Source organism: Pelodiscus sinensis, chromosome 2 (assembly GCF_052426305.1).
Source record: "Pelodiscus sinensis isolate ZL-2025 chromosome 2, ASM5242630v1, whole genome shotgun sequence".
NCBI lineage: Eukaryota > Metazoa > Chordata > Testudines > Trionychidae > Pelodiscus > Pelodiscus sinensis.
The window spans coordinates 227,308,294-227,332,578 of record NC_143053.1 but is presented as its reverse complement, the minus strand read 5'-3'; the positions used below and the strand labels follow the sequence as shown (position 1 = coordinate 227,332,578).

General features: G+C 44.8%; 1 protein-coding gene across 1 annotated transcript in view; it reads left to right on the top strand.

The window, feature by feature from the left end:
* Window positions 1-138: 138 nt before the first annotated feature.
* ARHGAP21 (Rho GTPase activating protein 21) overlaps window positions 139-24,285 on the top strand; it is a 203,229-nt gene continuing 179,082 nt past the window's right edge. Inside the window, exons 1-2 of the mRNA XM_075922534.2 lie at window positions 139-156; window positions 1,307-1,582. Of these exons, the coding sequence (XP_075778649.2) occupies window positions 1,502-1,582 (81 nt within the window). The 5' untranslated portion in view covers window positions 139-156; window positions 1,307-1,501. The remainder of the gene's footprint in view (window positions 157-1,306; window positions 1,583-24,285) is intronic.

Sequence of the window (24,285 nt, the reverse complement as noted above, 5' to 3'; positions counted from 1 at the left end):
ATTTTCTAACCTCGCCACCAGGGCCCTGCGTGATGGTGTCCTGTCGGGCTGAGCGTGGAGCTCAGGGCCCGCTGCTAGTGTCGGCTGGTGGAGCTGCTAGGGGGTGGGGATTTTGCTCGGGAGCCGCGGATCTCCAAGCTTCTGCTTCCGACCGGGGTGCGGGAACTTTGCTGAGAGCAGCGGGTGTCGGGTTTGGGGGCAGGTCCCGCTCTCGTTAGCCAATGAGAAGCTGGGGGAGAGGGGTCACGAGAGTCCTGTGAATGATTATCAGAGCCTCAGGGCGACCGAGGGACCCCGTGGGGGAGGCAGTGCGGCGTTGGCTTTGGGGGGAGGGGAATCCTCCGGGCAGTGTCTGTGTTGATGATCGCAGGGGAGTCTCTGGCCCCTGAGGCGAGCCGCTGTAGCAAGTGTATTAACTAGAGCTGGAAAAATAGCCCCGCTTGCACCCTCCGGGCAGTGCCCAGCTGGGGAACGCAGCGCCCAGCTGTCGCCGATCCGGGTGCAGCTGGCACCGTCTGCATGATAGCCCTGGGCACCGCGGTGGGAGAATGAGCGCGAACTTGGCTTTCATTTGCCACGCGTCTTCCCAGAGGGAGTAGCTCAAGCGGCTGCTGCTCCTCGGGGCTGGGCGTGCGAGCTGGCCGGCCAGGCAGCGCGGGCAGAAGTGGTGTTTGGGGTGGGTGTCGGTAGGGAGGGTGTTGTGCGTGCTGTGCGGCTTTGATCAGGAATAGCTCCAGGAACGCAGAGAAACGTGGAGGCGTTTAACACACGCAAGCCAAACTCCCCCCACATCACAGCTCCGACGTTGCCAGGTTTCTCCTGCTGTAATACGCGGGGGTCTCCCTTTGAGGCACCAGAAGGACGGTCTGGGATTTAACACCGGGCCCCTGTAACTCTGCAGACGCCCTCAGTCCCCTGCTTGGCTGCAAGAACGGGAAGCTCCCTGCAGCCTTTACCGAGACGTTGTTTCTCTTCTCTCCGAAGTTGCTCAAAGTTGGCCGGGCCAAGGAGTAAAGTCCCCAAGAGGGCTGCGCCGGGCGGGTTCCTGCCTTCGCCGTGCCTGGGAGGGGGCGCCTCGGCGGCCAGCGGGATTTCTTTCCACGCCCTTGGGTCACCTACCCCCTCCCAGTGGCACGGAGGATTGTGTGTAGCGGAGGCGGTGGGCGCTTCCCGCTCCCCCCGTGTCTGGGGCTCCGGAGAGGAGGAGGAGGAAGATGACGAGCCAGTGCAATTAGCCTAACAAGGGACGGGTGGCGGCGGCGGCTTTACCCCCGCGCTGACACATCTCCCCTCTCTCCCTCGCCAGCCATGAAGGTGGAAGCCGGGCACTTCAGCTGAAGTCCGGGGATCGTCCTGTCCTGCCCCATGGCAGCTCGGTGAAGCTCCCCCCCCCCAGCGCGGGGCCGGCTCGGGTTGCTGCGGGGCGTTGGGCGGGCGAGCGTGTGTTTTCCAATGAGGGCTCCAGAGGATTTGCTCCTCCTTTGTAACCGGGAATGAAATAATGGCGACCCGATGGGCAGCGGGGCCGCCCGGGGCAGATGGAGGCACCGAGCAGCTCGCGGGCGGCGGCAGCGGCAGCCAGGTAGGAGAAGCGGGGTGCGCGGGGGTGCGGTCCCGTCAGGCGGGGGAGGGGGCGCGCCGTGCTAGGCCCGCTGGCGCTGAGTACCGGGAATGGCTTAGCTGGAGCTGGCTTAATGGCCGCCCCCTCCCTCCTTCCGCTCCTTCCTGCCCGCCCGCCCGCCTCAGAGTGGGACGCTGGGAGCCGGGATCTGCCGCCCCTGGGAGCGGGTGGCGCCGCCGTTCCTCTGGGGGGGATCGCCGCAAAGTTTAAGCGGCTTCTTCCACCCCCAACACACGCTCGTGAGGTGGGGGCATCCTGGCCTCTCCCAGCTTTCGGGTGTTGTCGGTGTGAAGGAGCGGGAGCCTGGCCTGCCTGACCCGTTCACTCCACCCTCCCCCGGGATGTCAGTGCTGGTGGGGCAGCCTGGCCTGGTCTGCCTGCTGCTTTAGAGTGCCATTGGTGTCTGGCTCTCTCCCTCTTCTCCTTTTGCAGGCAAACTCCAACACCTTCCACTGAGAAATGTTTGTGGGCAGATAGATTCCTGAAGCCGCATGAACCTGCTGCCTTAGGCTTTGGTTTAAATCTTTGTGGGAGTATTTGTATACCCAGTGGTGTTAGTGGGGAGTTCCTGTGTGTGTTTAGCTTTTAAAAACAGTGTGTATTGATTACTCTGTTCAGAGTAGTAGACCTGGCATGAAGGGCTCCAACCTTTGCACTTCGTATTGTCACGTTACTTGGTCCCAATGCTTCATAATTAATCTGTACTGGACATCAAGCTTGACTTTATTCAGCTCTTATTATTATAGGGCTTCACTTGAACTGTCTTGGTTCAGAGTTCAATAAGAAAATCAACATGCTGAATATCTATTACAGTGAGCCTACAGCCAGTACAAGTTCTATCCTCTTTCCCATGTGACAATGAAATGTCTGTCCTTTCTATTGAGGGGGGCCAGTCATACTTCTGAATTTCATCAATAACACAAATGCTTCATTAAAGTCACCATAAGTATTGTAATATTAAGATTTGGGTTTTTTTAATACAATTGCCTTGATTCATTCCAGTCACTTGATGTAATAGCAACACACATGGTATTGTAAGTTCATCCTAGTATTGAGAGCCCTGTAATATTTCGCACACCAGGGTGACGTCAGGAGAAAGATTGTCGTAATTCAGAAGTTGTTTGCTTTTGTTTTGTTAGTTAAAACCTTAGGGGTTAAAGTGGGATTGTGCTGGATGGTGACAGTGTTAATTCAATTGAGATTTTTTCAAAAGTTATCTGCATAACTGAAAGCCTGAGAATTCTTGGGGAAAATGTATCACTTACCTTTATGGGAACACTAGCTGGACTTACCTGGCCTTGCTCTGGACACCGGAGGAACAAACTTTAGAAAATTTAGGAAAGGAGGGGACCCTGATCCAGGGGACCTGGGGGCTGATGGCTCCTGGCCCATACCTGACCCTGTGAGAGCAGCAGGACCCTCCTCCTCCCAGGACCAAGCAGCCAGCCCCCAGGAGAACAGTACACAGTCATGCACCCTGTAGCAAGGGGACTTCTCTTTGCAAGGCTGGCTCAGGGATCCACCTGCCCTGCCTTGGCAAGCAAAAGCTCAGAGCTCACATCTAACCCTGATGGCTGGAACCAGATATGGAATCCTTTGATTATAGACATAGTTTGTAAGTGTCAGTTTCACAGGCAAATTATAATCTGTTGAAAATAAGATATTTGTAGTGGAGATTCTCACCTACAGCAGTTGATACATCTGTCGTATGACTGTGGACAGTATATATGATAGATAAAAATCTTGATGGATCCTTTCAAAGTTTTAATTTAATGCCATTTATATGTTTCTAAATACTCTAGGGTTACGTCTAGACTGGCATGATTTTCCACAAATGCTTTTAACGGAAAAGTTTTTCCATTAAAAGCATTTGCGGAAAAAGCGTCTAGATTGGCATGGACGCTTTTGCGCAAAAGCACTTTTTGCGGAAAAGCGTCCGCGCCAATCTAGATGCGGTTTTGTGCAAGAAAGCCCTGATCGCCATTTTTGCCACTGGGGCTTTTTTGCACAAAATGGTTCTCAGTTGTCTACACTGGCCCTCTTGTGCAAAAGCATATGCACAAGGGGGCTTTTTCCCGAATGGGAGCAGCATTGTATTTGCGCAAGAACACTGATGATCATACATTAGATCGTTAGTGTTCTTGATCATACATTAGATCGTCAGTGTTCTTGCGCAAATTCAAGTGGCCACTGTAGACAGCTGGCAAGTTTTTCTGCATAAGCAACTGCTTTTGTGGAAAAACTTACCAGTCTAGACGCAGCCTAGAAGTAAGAGTTTTTTGTGAGGCTCTAATTTTACAGAATATAATTTTAACCTTGAAGGTTATCGCAAAAGTTATTTCTAGTTTGGGCCTCCTCCCTCATATGGTTGATTGAATTAGCAGGGCTCGACAAATACTGTAATTTACTCGCCCGTGGCGAGTAGATTACACCCGGAAGAACCGGCGTGGAGCACAGAACTGCGTGGCTGGCGAGCCCTGAATTAGGATTAGGTGTATAGCATTTATGTAGGTATAAATAGAATTGAACTCTTAAAGAGTGAATTTGTAAGGCTGATAATTTGCACTGGGATATTCAAACATCTTTTATTACAGACATTTAGATGTTTTAAGATTGCAAAAACAGATCCCAGCTAATAGTGGGTTTTAGTCACAGTGTGGTCATCTTGACACCATATAACAGTTATGTGGACTAGATTGTAACAAATACTTTGTCAGTTTGGGGATATACAATTTTTCTTCACAACTCAGTATTGCACATGTACGTTTAATAGTGGACTGCAAATTGATCTACATGTAGATGTTGTTGGTATGATAGGTCCCAAGATACAACCTGAGTTCACTATTTCGAGAGGAGCTGAGTTTGAGTTTCAATGAAATTATGTCCTCTGTAAATTTTTTAGCTAGTTAATACTGTTCCAACCCTCTGTGACAATCAAGTCAAGCATTTCAGCCTTCAGTGTCACCCTTTATGGGAAGAGAAGAAATATCCCATGAGAAGAGGTGTGTTCTGGCACAGAAGTGTGAGAGTGAGGGGATGCATCTTGGATGTTTCAACTGGCACATACTGAATCAATAGTTTCCCACTTTGTACCACCCTCTTTGAGTTTTATTGGTATTTAGTGCTCCCCTTGTTCTGCTATGGCCCTGCACAGTTCCTATTATTTCTTAATTTTAATCCATATTTTCTCCTGTTCTTTACCAGTTTTTCTTTTTGTCTTTGGTTTTTAATTGTGTGGTGGCTTTTTCTTCTTTCCCCTTGAGGAAATTATTATTGTGAAAGCGGAGATCAGAAATTTGGTCTTTCAGACTTCTGCCTGAATTTATGGGGGCAGCTCTTATAAACAGCAGTATTGGGAGCTGGCAGGGAAGAGAAGCAGCTTTCAGTGAAAGAGCAGCATGCTATTTTCTTTGAAATTGTAGAAGTGGAATTGCAAACAGAAGCAATGATCACAGAACTTTCTCTATCACCATTAATCCTTTACCATAAGCAACTTGTTATCCTCCACACATTGGGGAACATACTCCTTGTATTTTTAACATGCTATATATTTTTAACATGCTATGGTACATTAGAAGCTTAGAGATAGAAACACCTTGGAAATGGAGAGTATTCATAACCAGGGCTCGACAAATAATACAATCTACTCGCCTGTGGTGAGTAGATTGTAACCTGGAAGAGCCGGGTTTGGGCCATCTGCGCATGCGCAGAACTCTGCGCATGCGCACATCGCCGGACAGCGCGGCTGGCGAGTGGGGCTCGCCGCGATTCGGTGAGCCCTGTTCATAACTTTAAAATGTTCATAAGTCTGAAGAAAATGTCATAGTTCTTTCAAAAGTTTATAATTGAACACTAACTTCATACAGCTTTTGAAACTTTACTATTCAGTCGCTGCGCTTGCCAACATCCCTCTCATGGGGGGGTAGGTAACCCTGGCGCTGCCCCCCTCCCCCGACCAAATGGGGAGGGTTGGGCTGCAGCTATGCCAGCCCGGGTTCGTTTTCCCTCTCATGGCATGCCAGCCTAGGCCCTCCACCTTTTCCCCCCGCCCCTACCCCAGCCTGGGCCCCTTCTCTCTTTCCCACTGTGCCAGCCCAGGCTCCCCTTCTCCCTCCTCTCCCCTGTTCCACCAGCCTGCACCCCTTCTCCCTCCCCTTCCCCCATAAGCCAGGGTCCCTTCTCCCCCTCAACTTGCTGAACAGTTGATCTATAATCCACATTATGGTTATTATCTTGGATTTCCACTGAGAAGAAAGCATCCAGGTCACCATTTTTATAGCTTTAAAGGTCATTGAGTCCAGTCCCCTGCTCTAATGGCAGGACCCAGTACCGTCTAGAGTGACCATCTCTGATAGATGTCTATCTAACCTGCTCTTAAATATCTCCAGAGATGGAGATTCCACAACCTCCCTAGGCAATTTATTCCAGTGTTAACCACCCTGACAGGAAGTTTTTCCTAATGTTCAGCCTAAACCTCCCTTGTTGCAGTTTAAGCCCATTGCTGCTTCTCCTTGATCTGAGGATAGGACAATTTTTTTCTCTCCTACTTGTGACACCCTTTTAGATACCTGAAAGACGCTATCATGTCCCCTTTGTCTTCTCTTTTCCAAACTAAACAAGCCCAGTTCTTTCAGTCTTCCTTCATAGGTCATGATCTCTAGATCTTTAATCATTCTTGTTGCCCTTTCTGGACCTTCTCCAGTTTCTCCACATCTTTCTTGAAATATGGTGCCCAGAACTGGACACAATACTCCAATTGAGCCCTAATCAACACACAGTAGAGCAGAAGAATGACCGCTCGTGTCTTGCTCACAACACTCCTGTTAATGCATCCCAGAATCATGTTTGCTTTTTTTTGCAACAGTGTCTCATTGTTGACTCATATTTAGCTTGTGGTCCACTATGACCCCTTTCTGCAGAACTCCTTCCTAGACAGTCACTTCTGATTCTGTACGTGAGAATCTGATTGTTCCTTCCTAAGTGAAGCACTTTGCATTTGTGGAGAAGAAAGATGTGGCGCCCCAGCATTCTGTGGGACATCTCCAGGGGCTCCGTGAGGTTGACAAACTGGAAACATCGATAGGCACACATACAATCAGTGGACTGCTGGGGCTTCGCATAAGTACAACACATACAGTCAGTGGATCGCTGGGGCTCTGTATAAATTTTAATTATAATGTTTCTTTGAAACAAAATGTTTCACTAAAATCTCAGGATGAGAGAACCCCAAAATAAATGTTTATGTTCAGTTTAACTGCCAGCTAAATTGTTGGGAATAGCTATCGTGGAAACTTTTGAAAGCTTTTTAAGTGGGGAATAAATGCTTGGATATGGCTAGGTGTCTAGAAGGCTTCTGTAGGGGAGATCTGACATACAGTAGCAAATTGACAGCTAATCAAAGTGTCAGGTCTGATGAATACTGTATAAGTTTAGTGAGCTATGGACTTTGTGTTCTCATAATATTTATGAACATATTTGTGGTCAACCCTTTAAACTTTCATTGAACTTGCTACCTTCGAAAACCACTACTTTTTCAGCACATTAGTGACTGTGGGACTGTAAAGCTTAGCCACTGTGTAAAAACATTGACTCATAACAAGTTCCTGAATGAATGTACAGAACTTTGTCTCTTAGGATTAGTACTCCTTTCAGTAAGCATATGCAATTTGTGGTGATACGGAGTTATGCACATGTTTCAATCAGAGAATAAGTATGTATAATATAAATTCCAAGATAAAAAGTTGGTGTTGGTTAGGCTTCAAAATGTCTGGGTCAAGTTTTGATCGGTCATTTTAGAATAATGATGCTGATTTCAAAAGTGTTATTTTTGATTGTGTGTGTGTGTGTGTGAGAGAGAGAGAATGAATAGAGCAGAAGTTGTAATATTTTCTGCCATACAAAGAGTTCATGTTTGGAAATCCTAAATAGTTTTTATTTTGGTACTATCTTGAGCTAATCTAGGTGAGGGATAAGCAGAACCTTCTAATGCAGTTATTAGTGACAAGTTAGACAATCCCCACTTCCAGCGAGACTAGGCAATAGCTGTTCTTAAAATTCTTAAGTTTGGAGAGACCCTCTGCCATACAATGACTGTTTCAAAGTTCTTGACACATTTGTAGGAGTCACTTAATAGTTTGCAGAATTAATCCTAAAATCTCTGAATGAAAAATAAGTCTGTGTGTGTGTGTGTCTGTCTGTCTGAAAATACATACTTGTACACACTGCAGCAAGGAATTCTTTAGTTACTACTTAAACAGTTTCTGGCAGAATTTGAAGCTCCTTTGTATAGGGATGTTAGTGAGTAGTCAACTCTACAATAAGCAAATGCTTATTGGATAGTTGAGTAGTGACTCGACTAGCCACTCCATTCCCCCCCTTGCTACTTCTATGAGGGAGGAGGAGCTGATGTTGGGAGGAACCGGCTTTAAATTGCTTCCCCTCAGCCCGGTCTCCATGGGGAGGAGGGAAGGCAGAGGCACAAAGGGAAGGAAGTGGCACAAGTAGGGACTGCTTCAGTCCACACTTGGGCTGTTCCAACTGCGGGTGCTTCTGCTTTTGAACTGTACATTTCAAAAGCAGAAGTGCCACAGGGAACACGGGTGAGCGAGGACTCAAGCAGTCCCTGCTTGCACCATGCTCTCTGTGGCCCACCCATGCTCACAGCAAGTGGGGGGGGACAGGAGTTGGTGTTGTGGGGGAGCTGGCTTAAAAGCTGGTTTTCCCCCCGCACCGTCTCAGGGTGCCACCTGTCCCTCCCTACTTCTGGGGGGATAGAGAATGCTGCTGAGAAGCAGGCTCCATCTGCAGGGGTCCCAGCAGGGAGCTGGGCTCCCCTCTGGACAGGCACTGCTGCCACCAAGCAGCCCCTGTTTGTGGCAACCAGGGGCTGCTAAGGCAGCAGCCCCTGTCCATGGCCAGATCACTTTGCAATCTCACACCAGCCCTTGTTCGTGGCGGATAGGAGCTGCTGGAGTCAGCGTGAGCTGGGACTGAGCAGTCCCTGTTAGCACTGATTGCTGCGCTTCTGAGTTTTAAATGTAGTAAGAGCCCAGGGGCTCTTACTATATTTAAAATGCAGAACCATGGCGCGGGTGGCTCTGGAGCTGGCACGAACCAGGACTGCTCATTCCTGGCTGGAGTGGGCTCCTAGAGCTACCCTCACTGTAGCTCTGCACAGTGGCACTTATTGATTAATTTTATTGACTGTACAGTTAGCCAGATTAGCCGGATAGTCGCATTTTAACATCCTTCCACTTGTATAGGGTTTGTATTCACTTTTTGTAAATCTATTTAACTTGAAATTTACCAGTTAATGTTAAAATGACATTTCACTGACATTTCTGCCCCATAACTTTGTTTATTCAAGTTACTTTTTTTCCTGAAAGATTACTGAAGTACTTAGTGGAAACACTTGTTCTGCTGACATGGTTTATATATGGCAGGATTATGCTTTTTCTGAACTTGGCATACTCTTCATAATACACAAAATATCTTTAGTAGTTAGTCGTCTTGTAAAATGTAATTGAATGTTAACAGAAATGGCTTTGAAAATGTGAAAGCTGTTGTGTGTATTTTCTAGGAACACTCAAATGAACACAAGTACATAATGTGTGTGGTGCTGGTGCAATTCATATAAATGCATTTAACTTGTGGACTTTTCATGTAAATTTTTTTTGAACACAATTTATCTTTAGTAGGTCTGTAGTTCAGCTCTCTGCTGACTATTTGGACAACACAACCCAGTTCTCTGTTTGCTGGTGTTTTCCCCAATGATAAGAGCTGGAGGAGGGCAGAAAAGATAAGCTTGTTTATTAGATACTGTTCAATGACTTTTTCTCCATAGTTTGTCCTGTTTTATACAGGATAGAAATAGGTGGTGTGTGTGTTAAAGGAAATTGTTGAATAACAATGGGGTTAAGCTGTTAATATGATATCATTGTTTTGAATAGAGCAATAAAGACTTGAGCTACTAGCTATACAATATACTTACATGCCAAGGTTTGAGGTCTTTATTTTGAGCTTAGTTCATCTTGTACAGTTAGTGACCCTAGTTTATTTGGCTTGATTAAACAATGGATGGGGACAACTGTCTTCCTCTCTTTATAATAATAAAAACATATTTGTACATACTTAGGTAATCCCCTTCATACCCTTTTCACAGATTGTGTTTTAAAACTCATACTCTTTGGGAAAGGAGCCTATGTCTTTGTTTGAGTTATTCAGCAGTCACTACAAAGGGTTATGATTCTGGTTAGAGTCAGTGAGGATTACAGTAAAGGATGTATTAAACAAGACTTGGCTTTTAATTTAAACATAGCCGGCGTATCATTTGCATGTAAGTGTCTAAACCGAGAGTCCCATGTTCACTCCCAGTTTCATGCTGAGATAAATATTTAATAAATGTGTGCAAAAACCTTAAAGCCTCATCAAAATGCATTCTTTTTGCCAGAAATGGGGTGCATTCTGCTTACACTAGCTTTGTGGCTAGAATCCTCAGAATGTCAATGAAACATGCTCTGCCTTGTGACTTCATCTTGGTTTTTAAGATCAGTAAGCTTTTAACTTTACTTTATTTTTGCATTGTAAGAGATGCTAACATTAATGCTTTCCCCAAAAGTAAGATGAGTTTAGAAAGTTGCTATTTCTTAGTAGAAGTGCTTCATGTATGTGAGTATATTGCTAAGCTTTCCATTTTTCCTTTTTAGAGCCATGTCCCCCTCACCTCTCACCAGCTTCCTTCTTCAGTTCCTTAGTTTGTACAGTTCTTTTACCTCAAAGCGCTATTGCTTTTTTTCTGGCTTAGTCAGTGGACTATAACTGAATTGCTTTCAACTGAAAGCAAACTCTGTTTTTGCCTTCAGTTATAACAGCTTGTGTACTGTGAACTCTTTTATACAGATACTACATTACCCAAAGCATTGTGGGCTATCACTAGACTGAATGGGTATTGTAGTTTGGGGAGGCTGGTATGGTTCATGCTGTTCGCAAATACTTTGTGCTAGACATGCGGTTCAGTGTCGGCACTCTTCTTTAATTCTGAAAAATACGAACAGCTGTTTCGGTTTTGAATCTTGCTTGCGGTCATGAGTTTACACTCTTGGGAGCATAGGTAGTGGACCTATTTTTGTTTCCAATTTCTTTATTCCCTTTTGCCAGCTGCTACTGCTTCACTGAGGGTGAATGAGGTGTCTCCTCTGAGGCCTGTACTAATTATGGATAGTCTATTTGCTTTTATGTATGCATCATTTGCATAATGTGTTGGGGGATACTGTATGGTTTGCACAAAGCACTAGAAAATGTACTGTAGGGAATAATCCTGCCCTAGCACCTGGGGGTAGACTATATGATTTGTTCTTTCTCATTTCTGTGTTTGATATTTCTGAGATCTTTCTCTTAAAAAAAAAAAAAAAAAAAAAAAAAAAAACAAGTAGAACTCATTAAATCCTATCAGAGGGAGACTCTAATTGTTTCTGTTAAACAGTTGCAATCTGCCCAAGTGAAATGAAAGGAGAACCTCGACCCTGATTCTAACTTGTACTTTTCCTCTCTTGTGTTCATTGAATGAAATGTAAGATAATCCAGTGATACTGGAAGGAGTTTTCGTATAGTCACATTTTAATAGATTAAGCATTAATCGTCTTACTGAAATATTTTTTCACAATTAATGTCTTTTTGGTTTTGTAGTGTCTTGGATTTTTGAGGGATGCACACTTTCCTGTTTCTTTACTACTGGTTTTGTTTAAATCTTTAATTTCTGTGATGCCTTATTCAGATGAAATACAAAGTGGGTGCTACTAGCAATGTTACATTTAGATTAATTGGGTAATTGATAAGAGCACCTCTGACTTTTAAGTGTAGCAACTGGCCCAGGGGGACTCACGCAGTCCTCTGCTGACCATATGCTCCCCGTGGCGTTTCAAAGCAGAAGCACCGTATGGAGACCAGGGTCGGGGGAGTCCACAGCTGACCCTGGGCTCCATGTGGAGCTGCCGCCCTGGGCTGCACACGACGCTGCCGCTTTGATGAGCTGAGTGCAACCCCCATCTGGGCCCGGGCTGCATGCGGCATCTCAGAGCAGCAGTCCTGTGTGGAGCCCAGAGTCTGGCCCCGGGCTGCACGCAGCGCTGCCACTTTGAAGCCCCCTTCCCCCCGCCTTTTTGCTGCCTCTTTCTAATGGCGGTAGCAAGTGGGTGGGGGGATAAGCGACTAGTTGACTAGTGTGTCGACTATCTGATAAGCATTTGTTTATTGGATAGTTGACTAGTTGTTCACATCCCTTGATGCCACTTTCTTATGTTAAGAATTGGGAAAGGATGCGATGGAATTAAGGATGTTTAAAATTCGTGTAATAGAGTAACCGTATAATTGCTGAAAATTTCAGCCGTTACATGGTTACCTGTGCTGTAGAGCCTGCAGCACAGGGAAACCTCCTTAGGATCAGGGTCACCAGCCCCTGCTGCCCTGGCTCTCAGGGAGGAGACTTTGCTGTCCTCCTACAGCGAAGCTGCCTCCCTGGAAGCCTACTGAATGTAACTGAGACCAGCAGCTTATCTGTTAATTGGTTATATCTAACATCCCTAGAGAGAATGGGCACTCTTTTTTTTTAAAAAAAAAAAATTAGGTAACTACCTTGGAAGGGCTGCTTGGGAATAGTTATTGCATACAAGTTGTGTGTATCTAAATAGCTGAAGTTGTCTGGGACTCTTGGGCTACACTATGACTTTTTTTCAGATACAGCGCAACTTTTTCTGAATGCTTTTCCGCCATTTGGCCCCATATAGATGGGGCCAAATGGCGGAAAAGCCGCCTCCTTTTTTGGAGGAGCCCTTATTCCTCATACAACAGGGTATTCAGGGCTCCCCCAAAGTGCGTGTTCGCTCTTCCGCAAGAAAAAGCGAAAGAGCAAACGCATTCCCTGGACATAGCAGAGTTTTTCTGGGATACCTGGATGCGGTGGAGTTTTTCTGGGAGGTATCCCGGAAAAACCCTGCAGGGTAGATAGCCTCACCTGAAGAAAGAGTAAATAGCGTGGTGACCATTTTTATTTTAATGAAGCGGAGGATATTTAAATCCCCGCTTCATTGACTATGTTGGGTAGTCTAATTTTACGTGCCTCTGTCGGCAGAGGCATATAGTCTAGACATACCCTTAGGGTAAATATGTTGAAACTAATGAAGTTTGTATTCACCCATGAGTTTGACCAAACTGTTGGATTCCATTTACGATAATTCATTTTTATCAGAGTATGGAAACCCTCTAACTTGTTGAAATATTTTCTTACAGGTTTCATCTACACTGAAGGGTTTTTATGCAAGAAGCTTTTTGCGGAAGAGCTCTTGTGCAAAAACTTCTTGTGCAAAAGAGCATCCAGACCTTAAAGTGCATCACAAAAGCAATGTGCTTTTGCACAAGAGGGCATCCACACTGCATGGATGCTCTTGTGCAAGAAAGCTCTGATTTGCCATTTACAGGATGGCCTTCAGAGCACCTGTGCTTTTTCCAATAGGGGTTTCTTGCGCAAAAACCCCTCCGGAGCATCCACACTTGCCTTTTTGCGCAAGAGCTGTAGCGCAAAAAAGTGTTATTCCTTGTGGGGAGAGGAATAACTCCGTCAAAAACCCTGTTCTGTCGATTTTTCTTGCGCAAAAATGCGCTTGAGGTATGGATGCTCTGCTGGTTTTTGCGCAAAAACAGGGGTTTTTGCGCAAAAAACCTTGTTGTCTAGACATAGATGCATCTAAGCTATGCTGTGATAATGTGTCTGAACTCTAATGTTTGATGATTTTTTTGTAGTTAAGTCCCTTTTACCTTATGGGGGCACTATATTTTAACTTTGCTTTGGGGCTCTAAGATGTGACTGTGCTGGTAACTCTAATTAGGACTATAGATAAGTTTGTCTGAAACAGTGTTTAAACACTGGTTCTTATTTCAACTTGCAGCCCATTGTAGATTGGCCAGATTTGAACCTGGGTGTGACTTCAGCTTTCTGTGATTCAAAGGGCTAGAGTTCACTGCATGCCTAAAGGGTGTGGAACAATATGGTCACCAGAAACTTCTCCTTTGCCTCCCAAAAAGTTATGAAACCTTTTCAGGATTTGGGATGAGAAAGGGAGGATCAGATTTGGAGATGCCCACACATCATTAGCTCCACTTCCTTTTTGGCACTGGTTAAGGCTCATTAGGAGATGTTTACCTTTTGGCAGGGAATTCCCAGTCTGCTGGTGAAAAGCAGTTTTGTCAGATTGCTTCCTTTCTCTTTCCCTGTAGTTACTGTTTTTCCTTCTCCTTTTAATCCCTTTCCTGATCAATAGGGGACCTTGCATGATTCCAGTGACAAGTATTTCCATTACAGGCAGTCCCCGGGTTACGTACAAGATAGGGACTGTAGGTTTGTTCTTAAGTTGAATTTGTATGCATGTAAGTCGGAACTGGTACATATTGTAGGGGAAACTCTAGCCAAACATTTCTCCAGAGCTCAGTTTTATTCTCCCACACCTCACTTCCCTCAGTCCTTTATTCTCAAGCTGAGGTGTCTGCTGAGAAAAGCCGCTCCGCGTCTCCCTGGTCTGTTGGGGGGGGGGGCACTAGCTTCGCGTCTCCCTGGTCTGCTGGGGGGAAGCAGCTAGTGTGGGGTTGCCTCACCCCGTTTGTAAGTAGGGATCCGATGTAAGTCGGATCCATGTAACCCGGGGACTGCCTGTATATGGCCACACGGCTTTTCATTGCTCCACTCAGTTGGGTAAAATTCTGGTTGCTCACTCTTGCAGGCATATATTTGTGTTGATTCATCATCAGTCACCATGATAGAGGGCAGACAAGTAAACTTTGTACCTGATTTATTCAATTTTTATGGCAGATTTATTAGCCTTTTACTCTGTTCCACGTATTCAAGACTTTATCTTATTGAGCTCCTTTGAATATTGTCTGGGCGTTGACTGTGTTTTCACTATTTGAGGTAGCCTTTCAGAGGCTGCTAAAGGAGAGGAGGTTGGTTGGTTGCTGTAAGAAGTCAATGATTTTAAGAGGTTTCAGAAAGGGGATGGGGGGAAAGGATAGCTCATACAATGGCATTTCTGAGCAGGTGCATTCCAGCTCTATATCTCTATAGATAAGAATCAATGTGATCTAACATAATCATCCTTAGCTCTGCAAAAACCTCAAGCAAAATAGGTAATTTTCAGTATTTATGGCAATCTATAATTTTGGCTAGGAGTCTGGGTTAACTTTCTATCAAGGAATAGTTTTTAGGCCAATATTTGACCCTGATGTACTGAATAAAAAGTTGCAAGGTGGTGAGTCTTCTGTATTATCCAAGTTTAATTATTGGTTAAGCTGAGTCTTTTGCTGCAAATCTGATCTGTGACTCAGTTTGACAGGTGTAGAAATCAGACTTAACTGGTCTCTAGAAGGTTCAGCATAGTTTGTTTTAAAATTCACTTTTTCACTTGGTTATGGTCAACTTTATTTTCCTGCACAATAGAAATCAACTGGTGAATGAGGAGGCAGAGTAACTGATTTGTAGGTGGTGATTTTCATGATATTTATCAACTATGCTCTTTTTTTTTATTGTGCTTATAAACTCTGAAAGTACATACAATGCGGATTGTGGACTTGTCTCACTGTACACCATAGTTAAGTGAATTAGGCCTTGTCTATACTACATAGTTTGACATAGGGCAGCTTATGTCAACTCCACTGTGGAGGTATATGTATTGCAATGCCTCTTGCCAATTTAACTCTCCTGCTATGCTGACATATTAAAACCACCACCACAAGAGGCACCTCTTTTATGGCAATGTAGTTAGTGCCGCGGTGTCAGCATTGCTCATGTCTCCCTAACTGGTCTCTAGGAGGTGTCCCATAATGCCCATCATCTCTCTGGTCACCAGTTTGAACTCTGCTGCCCTGCAGTCAGATACATAGGCGTGTGCCCCTCCCCCTTTAAAGCCCTGGGAATTTTTGAAATTCCTCTTCTTGTTTGCTTATTGTGGAGAGCTCACATTTTGCATCTGTCCAGCTAGCTCTGGTGGCTCCCTGTAGCAAATGCACTCCTGCCTGGAGTGCACTGGAGTTGTTGGATGTGCTGAGTCTGGAGGGAGAAGAATCTGTGCACACACAACTCTGCTCTAGCCACAAGAACCAATTGCTCAGGACATGGAGGAGATAGTGCCATGCCAAGATCAAGGAGCTGAGTCTGGGATCCCAGAAGGGAAGGAGGCCAGTTATCAGTGTAGTATATCAACAAAGACCTGATGCTTCTGCAAGGAACTCAACATCATCCTTGGCAGTAACCCTCATCTCTACCACCAAGAACCCCTGGATACTTTCGGGGGCTAGAGATGGTGGTTGACAGAGTGAACCCTGAGGATGATGAAGAGTGGCATTGGAGAAGAATGGGGGGCAGGCAAGCAGAGCCAGGAACTCTATTTAATTCCGGAGGGTCTATCCAATCAGTGATATGGCCCACCTGATGCAGGAAAGGGGGGGGGTCTCCAGTATGTGCTTTAATACTACAGAGACACATGAGGTACGAGGGATTGAAATAACCAGCTCAGGCGCTGTCTGTATTTGCTTCTCATTCCCCTGAATAAAGGATGCCCTGCGTAAAAGTGTGACGTACATTGAGATGCCTCAGGAAATCTCCACAAAAATCTCTAGGAAACTTTGCTGAAGGTACTTGGCAATACTTTGTCCCGGTTGCTTGTGAGAGGAGCCTTGTTTGCTTTTCCCACTGTAGGAAATTTTGCTACATTAGTTGGCAGGTACTACTTCAGATACCAGTGCTGCTCATTGTGTGCTGTTCATGGGGCAGGTCTGCAACCATGCACAAGCAGAAGATGCATCCTTGGTTACCCACAGGCGCGAGAGACCAGCTGCTATCTCCCTACTATGGAAAACTGCCAGTATTCATAAAAGTGGCCCTCTGCATTTGCAGTGATACCCCTCTGCAACTCCTCAGCCCTTAGTTTTATCTTGTCCCTTCCCTGCCCCCTCCAGGCTGAACTTACCATGGCTGGGGTTTGCACCATGATGCACAGAAGGCTGCTATGACTATGGGAATAAGAACATAAGAATGGCCATACTCGGTCAGACCAAAGGTCCATCTATCTCAGTATCCTGTCTGCTGACAGTGGCCAATACCAGATGCCCCAGAGGAAATGAACAGAACAGGTAATCATCATGTGATCCCTCTCCTGTCATCCATTTCCAGACTCTGACAAACAGAACCTAGGGACACCATTCCCGCCCATCCTGACTAATAACCATTGATGGACCTAACCTTCATGAATTTATCGTGTGTGTGTGTGTGTGTGTGTGTGTTAAACCATGTTTCTTTTTAAACCTCTGGCAAGGAGTTCCATAGGTTGACTGTGTGCTGAGTGAAGAAAAACTTCCTTTTGTTTTAAACTCATTACCTATTAATTTCATTTGGTGACCCTTAGTTCTTATGTTATGAGAACAAGTAAATAACTTTTACTTATACATAATAGTTTTCTCATTGAAATCTAACTTGCCAAAAAGACTCAATGACCCTTTCATTGGTCAAAAGCACATACAACAGCCATTCTGTGCCTGCTGAGTCTTTTGAAGTGCTTGATGCTGTCAAAGTTTCTGGTCTAAGGCTTCATGAGCCAAGGAGTAAACTGTCTCCAGAGATCACTATTGGTATCTCCACATCCCTGACTGGAATCTTCTGGTGTGGAAAGAATCTCTGCTTGCAGCTTTCTCTCCATGCTAGTGTTTCTGAAGATGCATGTGTCATGGACCTTTCATGTCCACCATGTGGTGTTAGTGAAATGACTCTTGTGATCCACTGGAGTTTACTATACCATAGAGAAGTAGCTTTTTCTGTTGAAGTGCTCCGTTGCAAGGTGCTCTGAAGCCAAAATGCAGATAAGTGTGCCATCTATTGCATTGCTATAGTTTGGGAGTCCCGTTTCCAGCAGAGCCATACGCTATTTTCGTTGCAGAATGATTAATGGCCCTTTCACCTGCATTCCTACAACTCCATGGGTGGACTCCCTGATTCCAAACTGATTTGTGACTCAACAGTTGCAAGTTTCCACAGAGTGGTCACCGCTCATGTCTCTCCACTGTTAGTGCAATCTGTTTTGGTATCCTTGGAACCAGAGGGGGTGAGCCTCTTACACATCTGATAGGTTCTGCAGTCACTGTGTGTCTTTCCATACCCACATAGTGATACAGTCCCACCACTCAGCGTTTTTCTTATGCCCAGAACCAAAAGTCCACTGTGTGCAGCTGCTCCATGAATACCAAAACCAACCTTGAATGGTTTCTTTTCATGGCACACAGCAGGGCAGATACCACGTTGTCATTTTCAGATTTTTTTAGCCCATGAAATACTACAGGATCAGCTGTGTTATGTTCATAACACCCTTTGCAGTATCAGAGAATAGTGCAGGATCCATGCTTTCAGACATTGATGATGGGTGTGCCGTTTACAGGATTTTTTTCTGTTACTGTACTTCAATAATTCCGTAAGTTAAACTCCTGCCTTTGCTACATATTTTAATTCTGGTTTGTAGTATGTTTAAACTCTGCTAAAATATTTAATTTTTACAATTGGGAAAACTCTGTTCTCCTTGTCTGGTTAGTAAGTAGTTCCTTGCTTCAGAGAACCTTTGTTCAAAATATTTATTGAGCAAGATGCAAAGCAAACTATGGGCAGAATAAATGCCGATAAGCAAAACATAGATATCGTCAGTGAATGTAGCTCGTGTAATTCTAGATTAACTGTACAGTAATTGTAAACACTACTTCTCTTACATTGATGTGTGAGGCCAGTTAAACCTTCAGTAGCAATGCTTTTAATTAAAAGTGAGAAATATGCTACCGAATTGCTAAGTATTATACTGTCCTGGTAGCATTGTTTGTTTGTGGAGAGGCACTTCATTCTTAGATCCTCTTTTTTGGCATTAGTGATTTTGGCACTAGTGATTTTTCTAGAAAAATCACATCTTTTGGCTGCACCTTCTCAAGTTTATTCTCATCCTAAATATGTTTCTCAGACTTTGAAAGTCTACTTGATTACTTTTGAATTATCACTCTGACCATAAAGGTGGCTTTTAAGTCTTGAATACACTAGTCTCATAGCTTGTATATTTAAATACCTAAGGATCTCTCCTCTCAGCCATCAATGCCTTTGTTACTTCTGAACTTGACTATTGGAAGCTCTACCTAGGGCAGTGATTTGCCACTCATGGTGGATTGGTCACTTGCAGCCCAATCAGCACACGGCTGCAGCCAACGTGACATCCTTGGGACCATACAAGTAGAATATGTTTTGTATGCATATGGCCCACGTTTACACAGAGAACTGCATACGTGACCCACAATGGTAAATAGATCGAGAACCAGGATATAGGGGAGAAACTGTGAAGTCCTTTCAAAAGCTTCAGTACACTCTAAAGGATAGTGAAGTTGGTATTGTCAAGAGCATGTCATGTCTGTTTTCTTATCTCTGTGTTGGCTGCTGGTAATCTTTTGGGTGAAAATAATGGTGCTGTTCACTTCCTTCAAAGGGCAAATACCGTGATGCTAAGTCATCTAAAACATTGGCAATAACCCTTCCTAAAGGTGATGTTTTCAGGAGCTGTGGGCAAGAGTATTCTAGGTAATAAGCCCTCACTTTTAGGAATTCATTTCTTCTGGAATATTTATTCGTGAACTTGGTTGGCTATGTGTAGAATTAAGAGCCATTTCCACCCAGATTGTGGGTTACAGAATTTTGGATATTTATGTGATTAATCTGTTCCTTTTTTCTGCCACAGAGTTGTGGGCCACAGTGTTTTGTTCCTTATATTTGGAAATATTAATGACCCAACCTATGTAACATGCACACTGATACTGTTGTGTTAAGAGCCTTATGAACATGTTTAAATACATATGATCACTGATAGAAAAAAATACATTGCCAGTATTCTGCAGCTGAGTTGTGTACTTACACTATGGAAATTCTAAAGCTGAATATCCTGGCTCCTCTAGGAACAAAAATAATTATCAAAAACTTATTTCCCATCCTCTCCCTCCCCCATTTTAGTTGAGATCTTTATGCCTCACTGAGTCACAGGCACTATGACATTTACCCCTTTACTTTCAGTGAAGATAGACATTAAGAATTCCAGACTGTTTAAGACCTGTCAAATAGAGATCCTGTATTAAGCACACTGCCACGCAGAGTGGTGCTTACAAGCATCAGTAGTAAACGCAAGTTGTCAGGTTAGGGGAGAAAACTTGTTTAGTATTTCATAAGTTCATGCCATAATATTCTTGCTTAATATATTTTTTATGTCTTCAATACTAAATTTTACTTCAGAAAATGAATAATTTGCTTTGATTCTGCTGTGCTAATTATGCTCTTCTATGATTTTTTTGGATTAATCATGTCCTGTCGTCATGATTCAACAGGCTTTGTTCCCCCATTTGCAGGAGGCAAAGTAATAGTAGCATATGCCAAATATTGGCATAGTGATGTATTCATTTGATTTCTCTTCTGCTTTGTCATGCCTGTTGAACCCAGATATCCCTCCACTGCATAAAGTTTAAAGTTCTCATCCACGTTTTCAAGTATTACAAAGGTTGCAGCTGTTGGTTAGCACCCTTTTCAGAAGGGCAGCACAATCACTAGACAGCAAAACCTTGTGAAAGCAGCTCATCCTGCTGCTGTTGTGGATGCTCCTTCTGACTCTCATGATCACTCTAGAGCAGCTCCTATTCTGTGTCTAGTTCATCCCACCCCACCCTACCAGATTGACCACAAGAGGTAGTATGTCACAGATCATAATGAGTATCCTGTTGTGGCCATCCATTTGGCCTGCTGTGAGAGGAATCCAACCCTCTTTGCTGTGGCTTTCCTAGAGTGTGTTAAGCTTCAGGAGCCTGACTGGAGTTCTGTCAGTGCCCCAATTTTAGGAGTCCTAGGTACACTAATGGTGTAGACCTTCTCTCTTGCACCCTCGGAGTTTTGGAACTTGCATTTCAACCACCGAGCCCCGCTGGGCACAGGGCTGACCCTTCAGACACCCCTGTGCTTAAACAAACCCCTCTCCCAGAGTTCCAGCCTATAAAGTGTGAAACTTTTGAGTTTAGCTCCCTCCGAGCCACACAGTAGTTGTGAAGCTTGTTCAGTTTAAGATTATGCTCTTTACTTAGTTCTAAAATATATACTAAGGTGTGTCTGTCGGTCTGTGAGGCTATTTGTTCAAGAACTCCTCCTAAACGCTAAGAGCTAGGACCACCAAATTTGGTATGTAGCTTCCTCTTATCAAAACTTGAAGCAAGGTCAGAGTTTGGTTGTACCAGGATAATGGGATGTGTATGGAATGCTATTGTTTCTCATAAATGGAAAGGGAGGAGTCTGACAAGGGAGTTACACTGCAGACCACAGGGCAACAAAGGCCCAGAGATGGGGACAGAGACAGCTACATTCCCATTGGGCCAGCAGGGGGCAGGATGGAGAAAGGGTCAGCTATCAACTATATATTTCAGAGCAGGTGTTTTTTCATTTGTTTACCATCCCTCCCCTTGCTGTGCCCACTGATGCTGCAGTGGACAAGCACTTCTCACTTGGCCTCAAGCTGCTGTGGTGACAGAGGGGTGTGGTTATCCTCTCTCCCTGGGACAGTCTGCATATTTATCCGCAGCCCTGCCCCACAACAATGATTTAAATGAAGAAAAACAAAGCTTAGTTGTGTTAAGGATGTGATCAATTCTGGGTAAATCTTTTAGTAACAGATAAAGTACAGGAAAGTTTCTCCCCCCTCCCCCCCCCAAAAAAAAACCAACAACCCCAACAGGACATTCTAAGCATAATGTCCATCACGATCTGCCCCAAGAATTCCCAAGTGGGAGGAGGGCTAGCTAATCTGTGTTCTGTCAGGCAGGCAGGCATGGCCCTCTGCCCCCTTGCCTACCCTGTCTTTGCAGTAGCCACCCCCATCTTAATCTGGTTCAAAATGTCTGTCTCTTCCACATTCCTCTGTGACATTCTCCCCCCAGTCTCTTTATAGACTCCTGCTGGGGTTACCTGCTTCTTTAGTAATTTTCCGTTACTCCTGGCCCTACTTTTCTTGAGACCAGAAGTGTCTTCTTCCAGGTAGAGCAAATCAATTGTAACAAGGTATTTTACTGCGAATAGACTGCCTTTTGAAGTATTGACAGATGATTCATTGCTGTCCCTGGCATATAACATCACTTTTCCTCTTCATGGAAAGTCCACATACACATAGGCTTTCTGTTACACAGTAATTTCATGCTATAGTTTCATAAAGTGATGCAAAGTTCAGAAGTGGAACGGACAGGACCGATCACAAAGTAAAGCAGTACTTTAAGAGTAGTGACCACCTGTGACTGGTCCGTGTCAGCTGTCTCAGACCCTTGGAGTTGGGCTGGAGCCTGAGCTCTGGAAGCCCAAAGGATGGGGAGCATGGCAAATGTCCCTACTGCTACTTGGGGTCTGCAGCTCACAAAATGCTCCTGAATAATCCCATTACTCAAATAATTGTGAGGGTTGCAAAATGTTTTATGCAGAGGATGGATTCAGAAAGATTAAGAATTGATACTTGACACTAGGGATATTAGATAGCGGGTAATAGAATAGTTGACTAACCTGATAAATTCTTAGCAGTTAGTCGACTATTCTGTAGTCCTTAGGGTGGGGCCAGCAGCCAATGCAATCCAGCTCCACTCCCAGGGAGCCCTCTGCCATCCCACACTGTATTACAGTGCCAGGCAGGAGCCAGTCCGCAAAGGCAGCCAGTTTAAAAAACAGTTCCCCATACGAACCAGCTGCCTGTTGCCCCGCAGTACGGCCTCTAATACAGAGGCAACAGCATGGGGTGGCAGCAGCCCCTGTCCGCGGGGGGTCTGAGATCTCTGCGGATAGAGGCTGCTGGGGCTAGGGAGGGGGGAAACTTCCATGAAGCAGTCTGTGACCAGCAGCCCTGGTAGTAGCCCCTGTCTGTGGGGAGCTTGGACAGGCTGCCTCCCCTCACCCTGGTGCTGCTGCCTCTAATAAAAGCAGCAGCATTAGGTGGGGGGGAGGGGGCAGGTGGCACTCTGGTAACGGTACGGGGGGGAACTGGTTTTTAAGCTGGCTTCCTTCAGCACTTGTTCCTGCTTTCTCCCCACCCCCCCCATCTTGCTGCCTTGGATACAGATGCAGCATGGGGGAGAGGGAATGCGAGTAGTTGACTAGACTAATGGATATGTATAGGCTTAATGGTTAATCATCTAGTTAACTACTTGTGTAAAGTAGGGATGTGAGCTACTTCTGGTTGGCAATCTTAAAAAAAAAAAAAAAAAAAAAAAAAAAAGTGTGTGTCCAAAAATATTAGGTGCCGGACAGACCCAGCTCTGAATATCTTATAGTCAAAATGACACATTACTTGATGGGTACAATAAGGCAGGGGAGGAGAGGTGGAGTAAGATTGTACACACCTTGTGTAATAGAAACAAATTCCTTCTAGGCAGATGTATTCCTTAGAATACATTTGTTGTTCTTTTCATACTGATAGAGCAGTGCATTTGTACATTTCCTTTGTTTAAAAAAGTAAAATAACTACTTATAAATTTTTGTGGATTCACGTTAACATTTAATATTTTAAAGCGTCTCATGATCTAGCTTGCTTGTATTGTGGGACCTTGTGGTAGTTGATGCAGATTTATTGAGGGAATGGTGTTTTGTCTTAACAATACCAGCCTCCAGGACCCCTCTAGTCATATCAGCCTCTTCTTCCATCTCCTGGACCAAGAGAATGTGACCATAGCTCTCTTTGGAAGCTATCAAATACCATTTGGATTGTCAGCAGACTCCTTGACCTATGTAAAATATTACAAGTGGACAGTAATATATATGCAGCCTTCTCAGCACCTGTCCCACTGGAACCTGAATGTTGTAAACTGAACTCTGTCCAGATCTGTCAGTCCTGAAGCCTGACACTGGGTCGTGCAAGCTGTCACTGGGTAACAATCCTAAAAATGTGGAACATCTTGTATTCTTCTTGTGTGCGGTACAATAATTGATTATAATCAGTTTTTTTAAACTTAAACAAATTAGGTTACTAACTCAAAACCATTTTTGCTGTGTTACAGAGAGGGTGGAGGGATAAGATTGTTTGGGGATAAAATGGGGGGGGGGGTAAGATCCTGAGCATCTTGTATGGGGGCTAAGGATGGAGAGTTGGGAGAAGTGAGGTCTCTTCCGCACCCCACATTTGACCTCTGTTGCATCTAATACTGCTACCTGTTTCCTCTCTAGCTACTTCAGCTTGGCCCTATGTTTATCAGGGTTCCCTTACTGCTGCTGCCCTGTATCTTTTTTACCCTTCTTTACCCAGTTCAGCTATTTGGGGCCCAGAAATCCTTCAGTTTCTACTGCTTAGGAGCAGGACGCCTCCTCCTCTCTTCCACTCCTGTCTCCGAAGGGATCAGAGAGGGTCCTCTGAGGGTGGGGGAGGTGAGAATACCCTTCAACCTGTGTTAGAGCACATCTTGGGACCTGCTTTGTCCCTCAGTGCCTAGAAACAACCATTCACTCCTGAGCAGTGCAGCTCCTTCCCTCAGAGGGATTCTTTGTGTTAATTGCAGCAGTGAGAGGAGCCTAGGGCCCTAGAGGTGCTGGAGGGATAGTTTATCCTTTCATA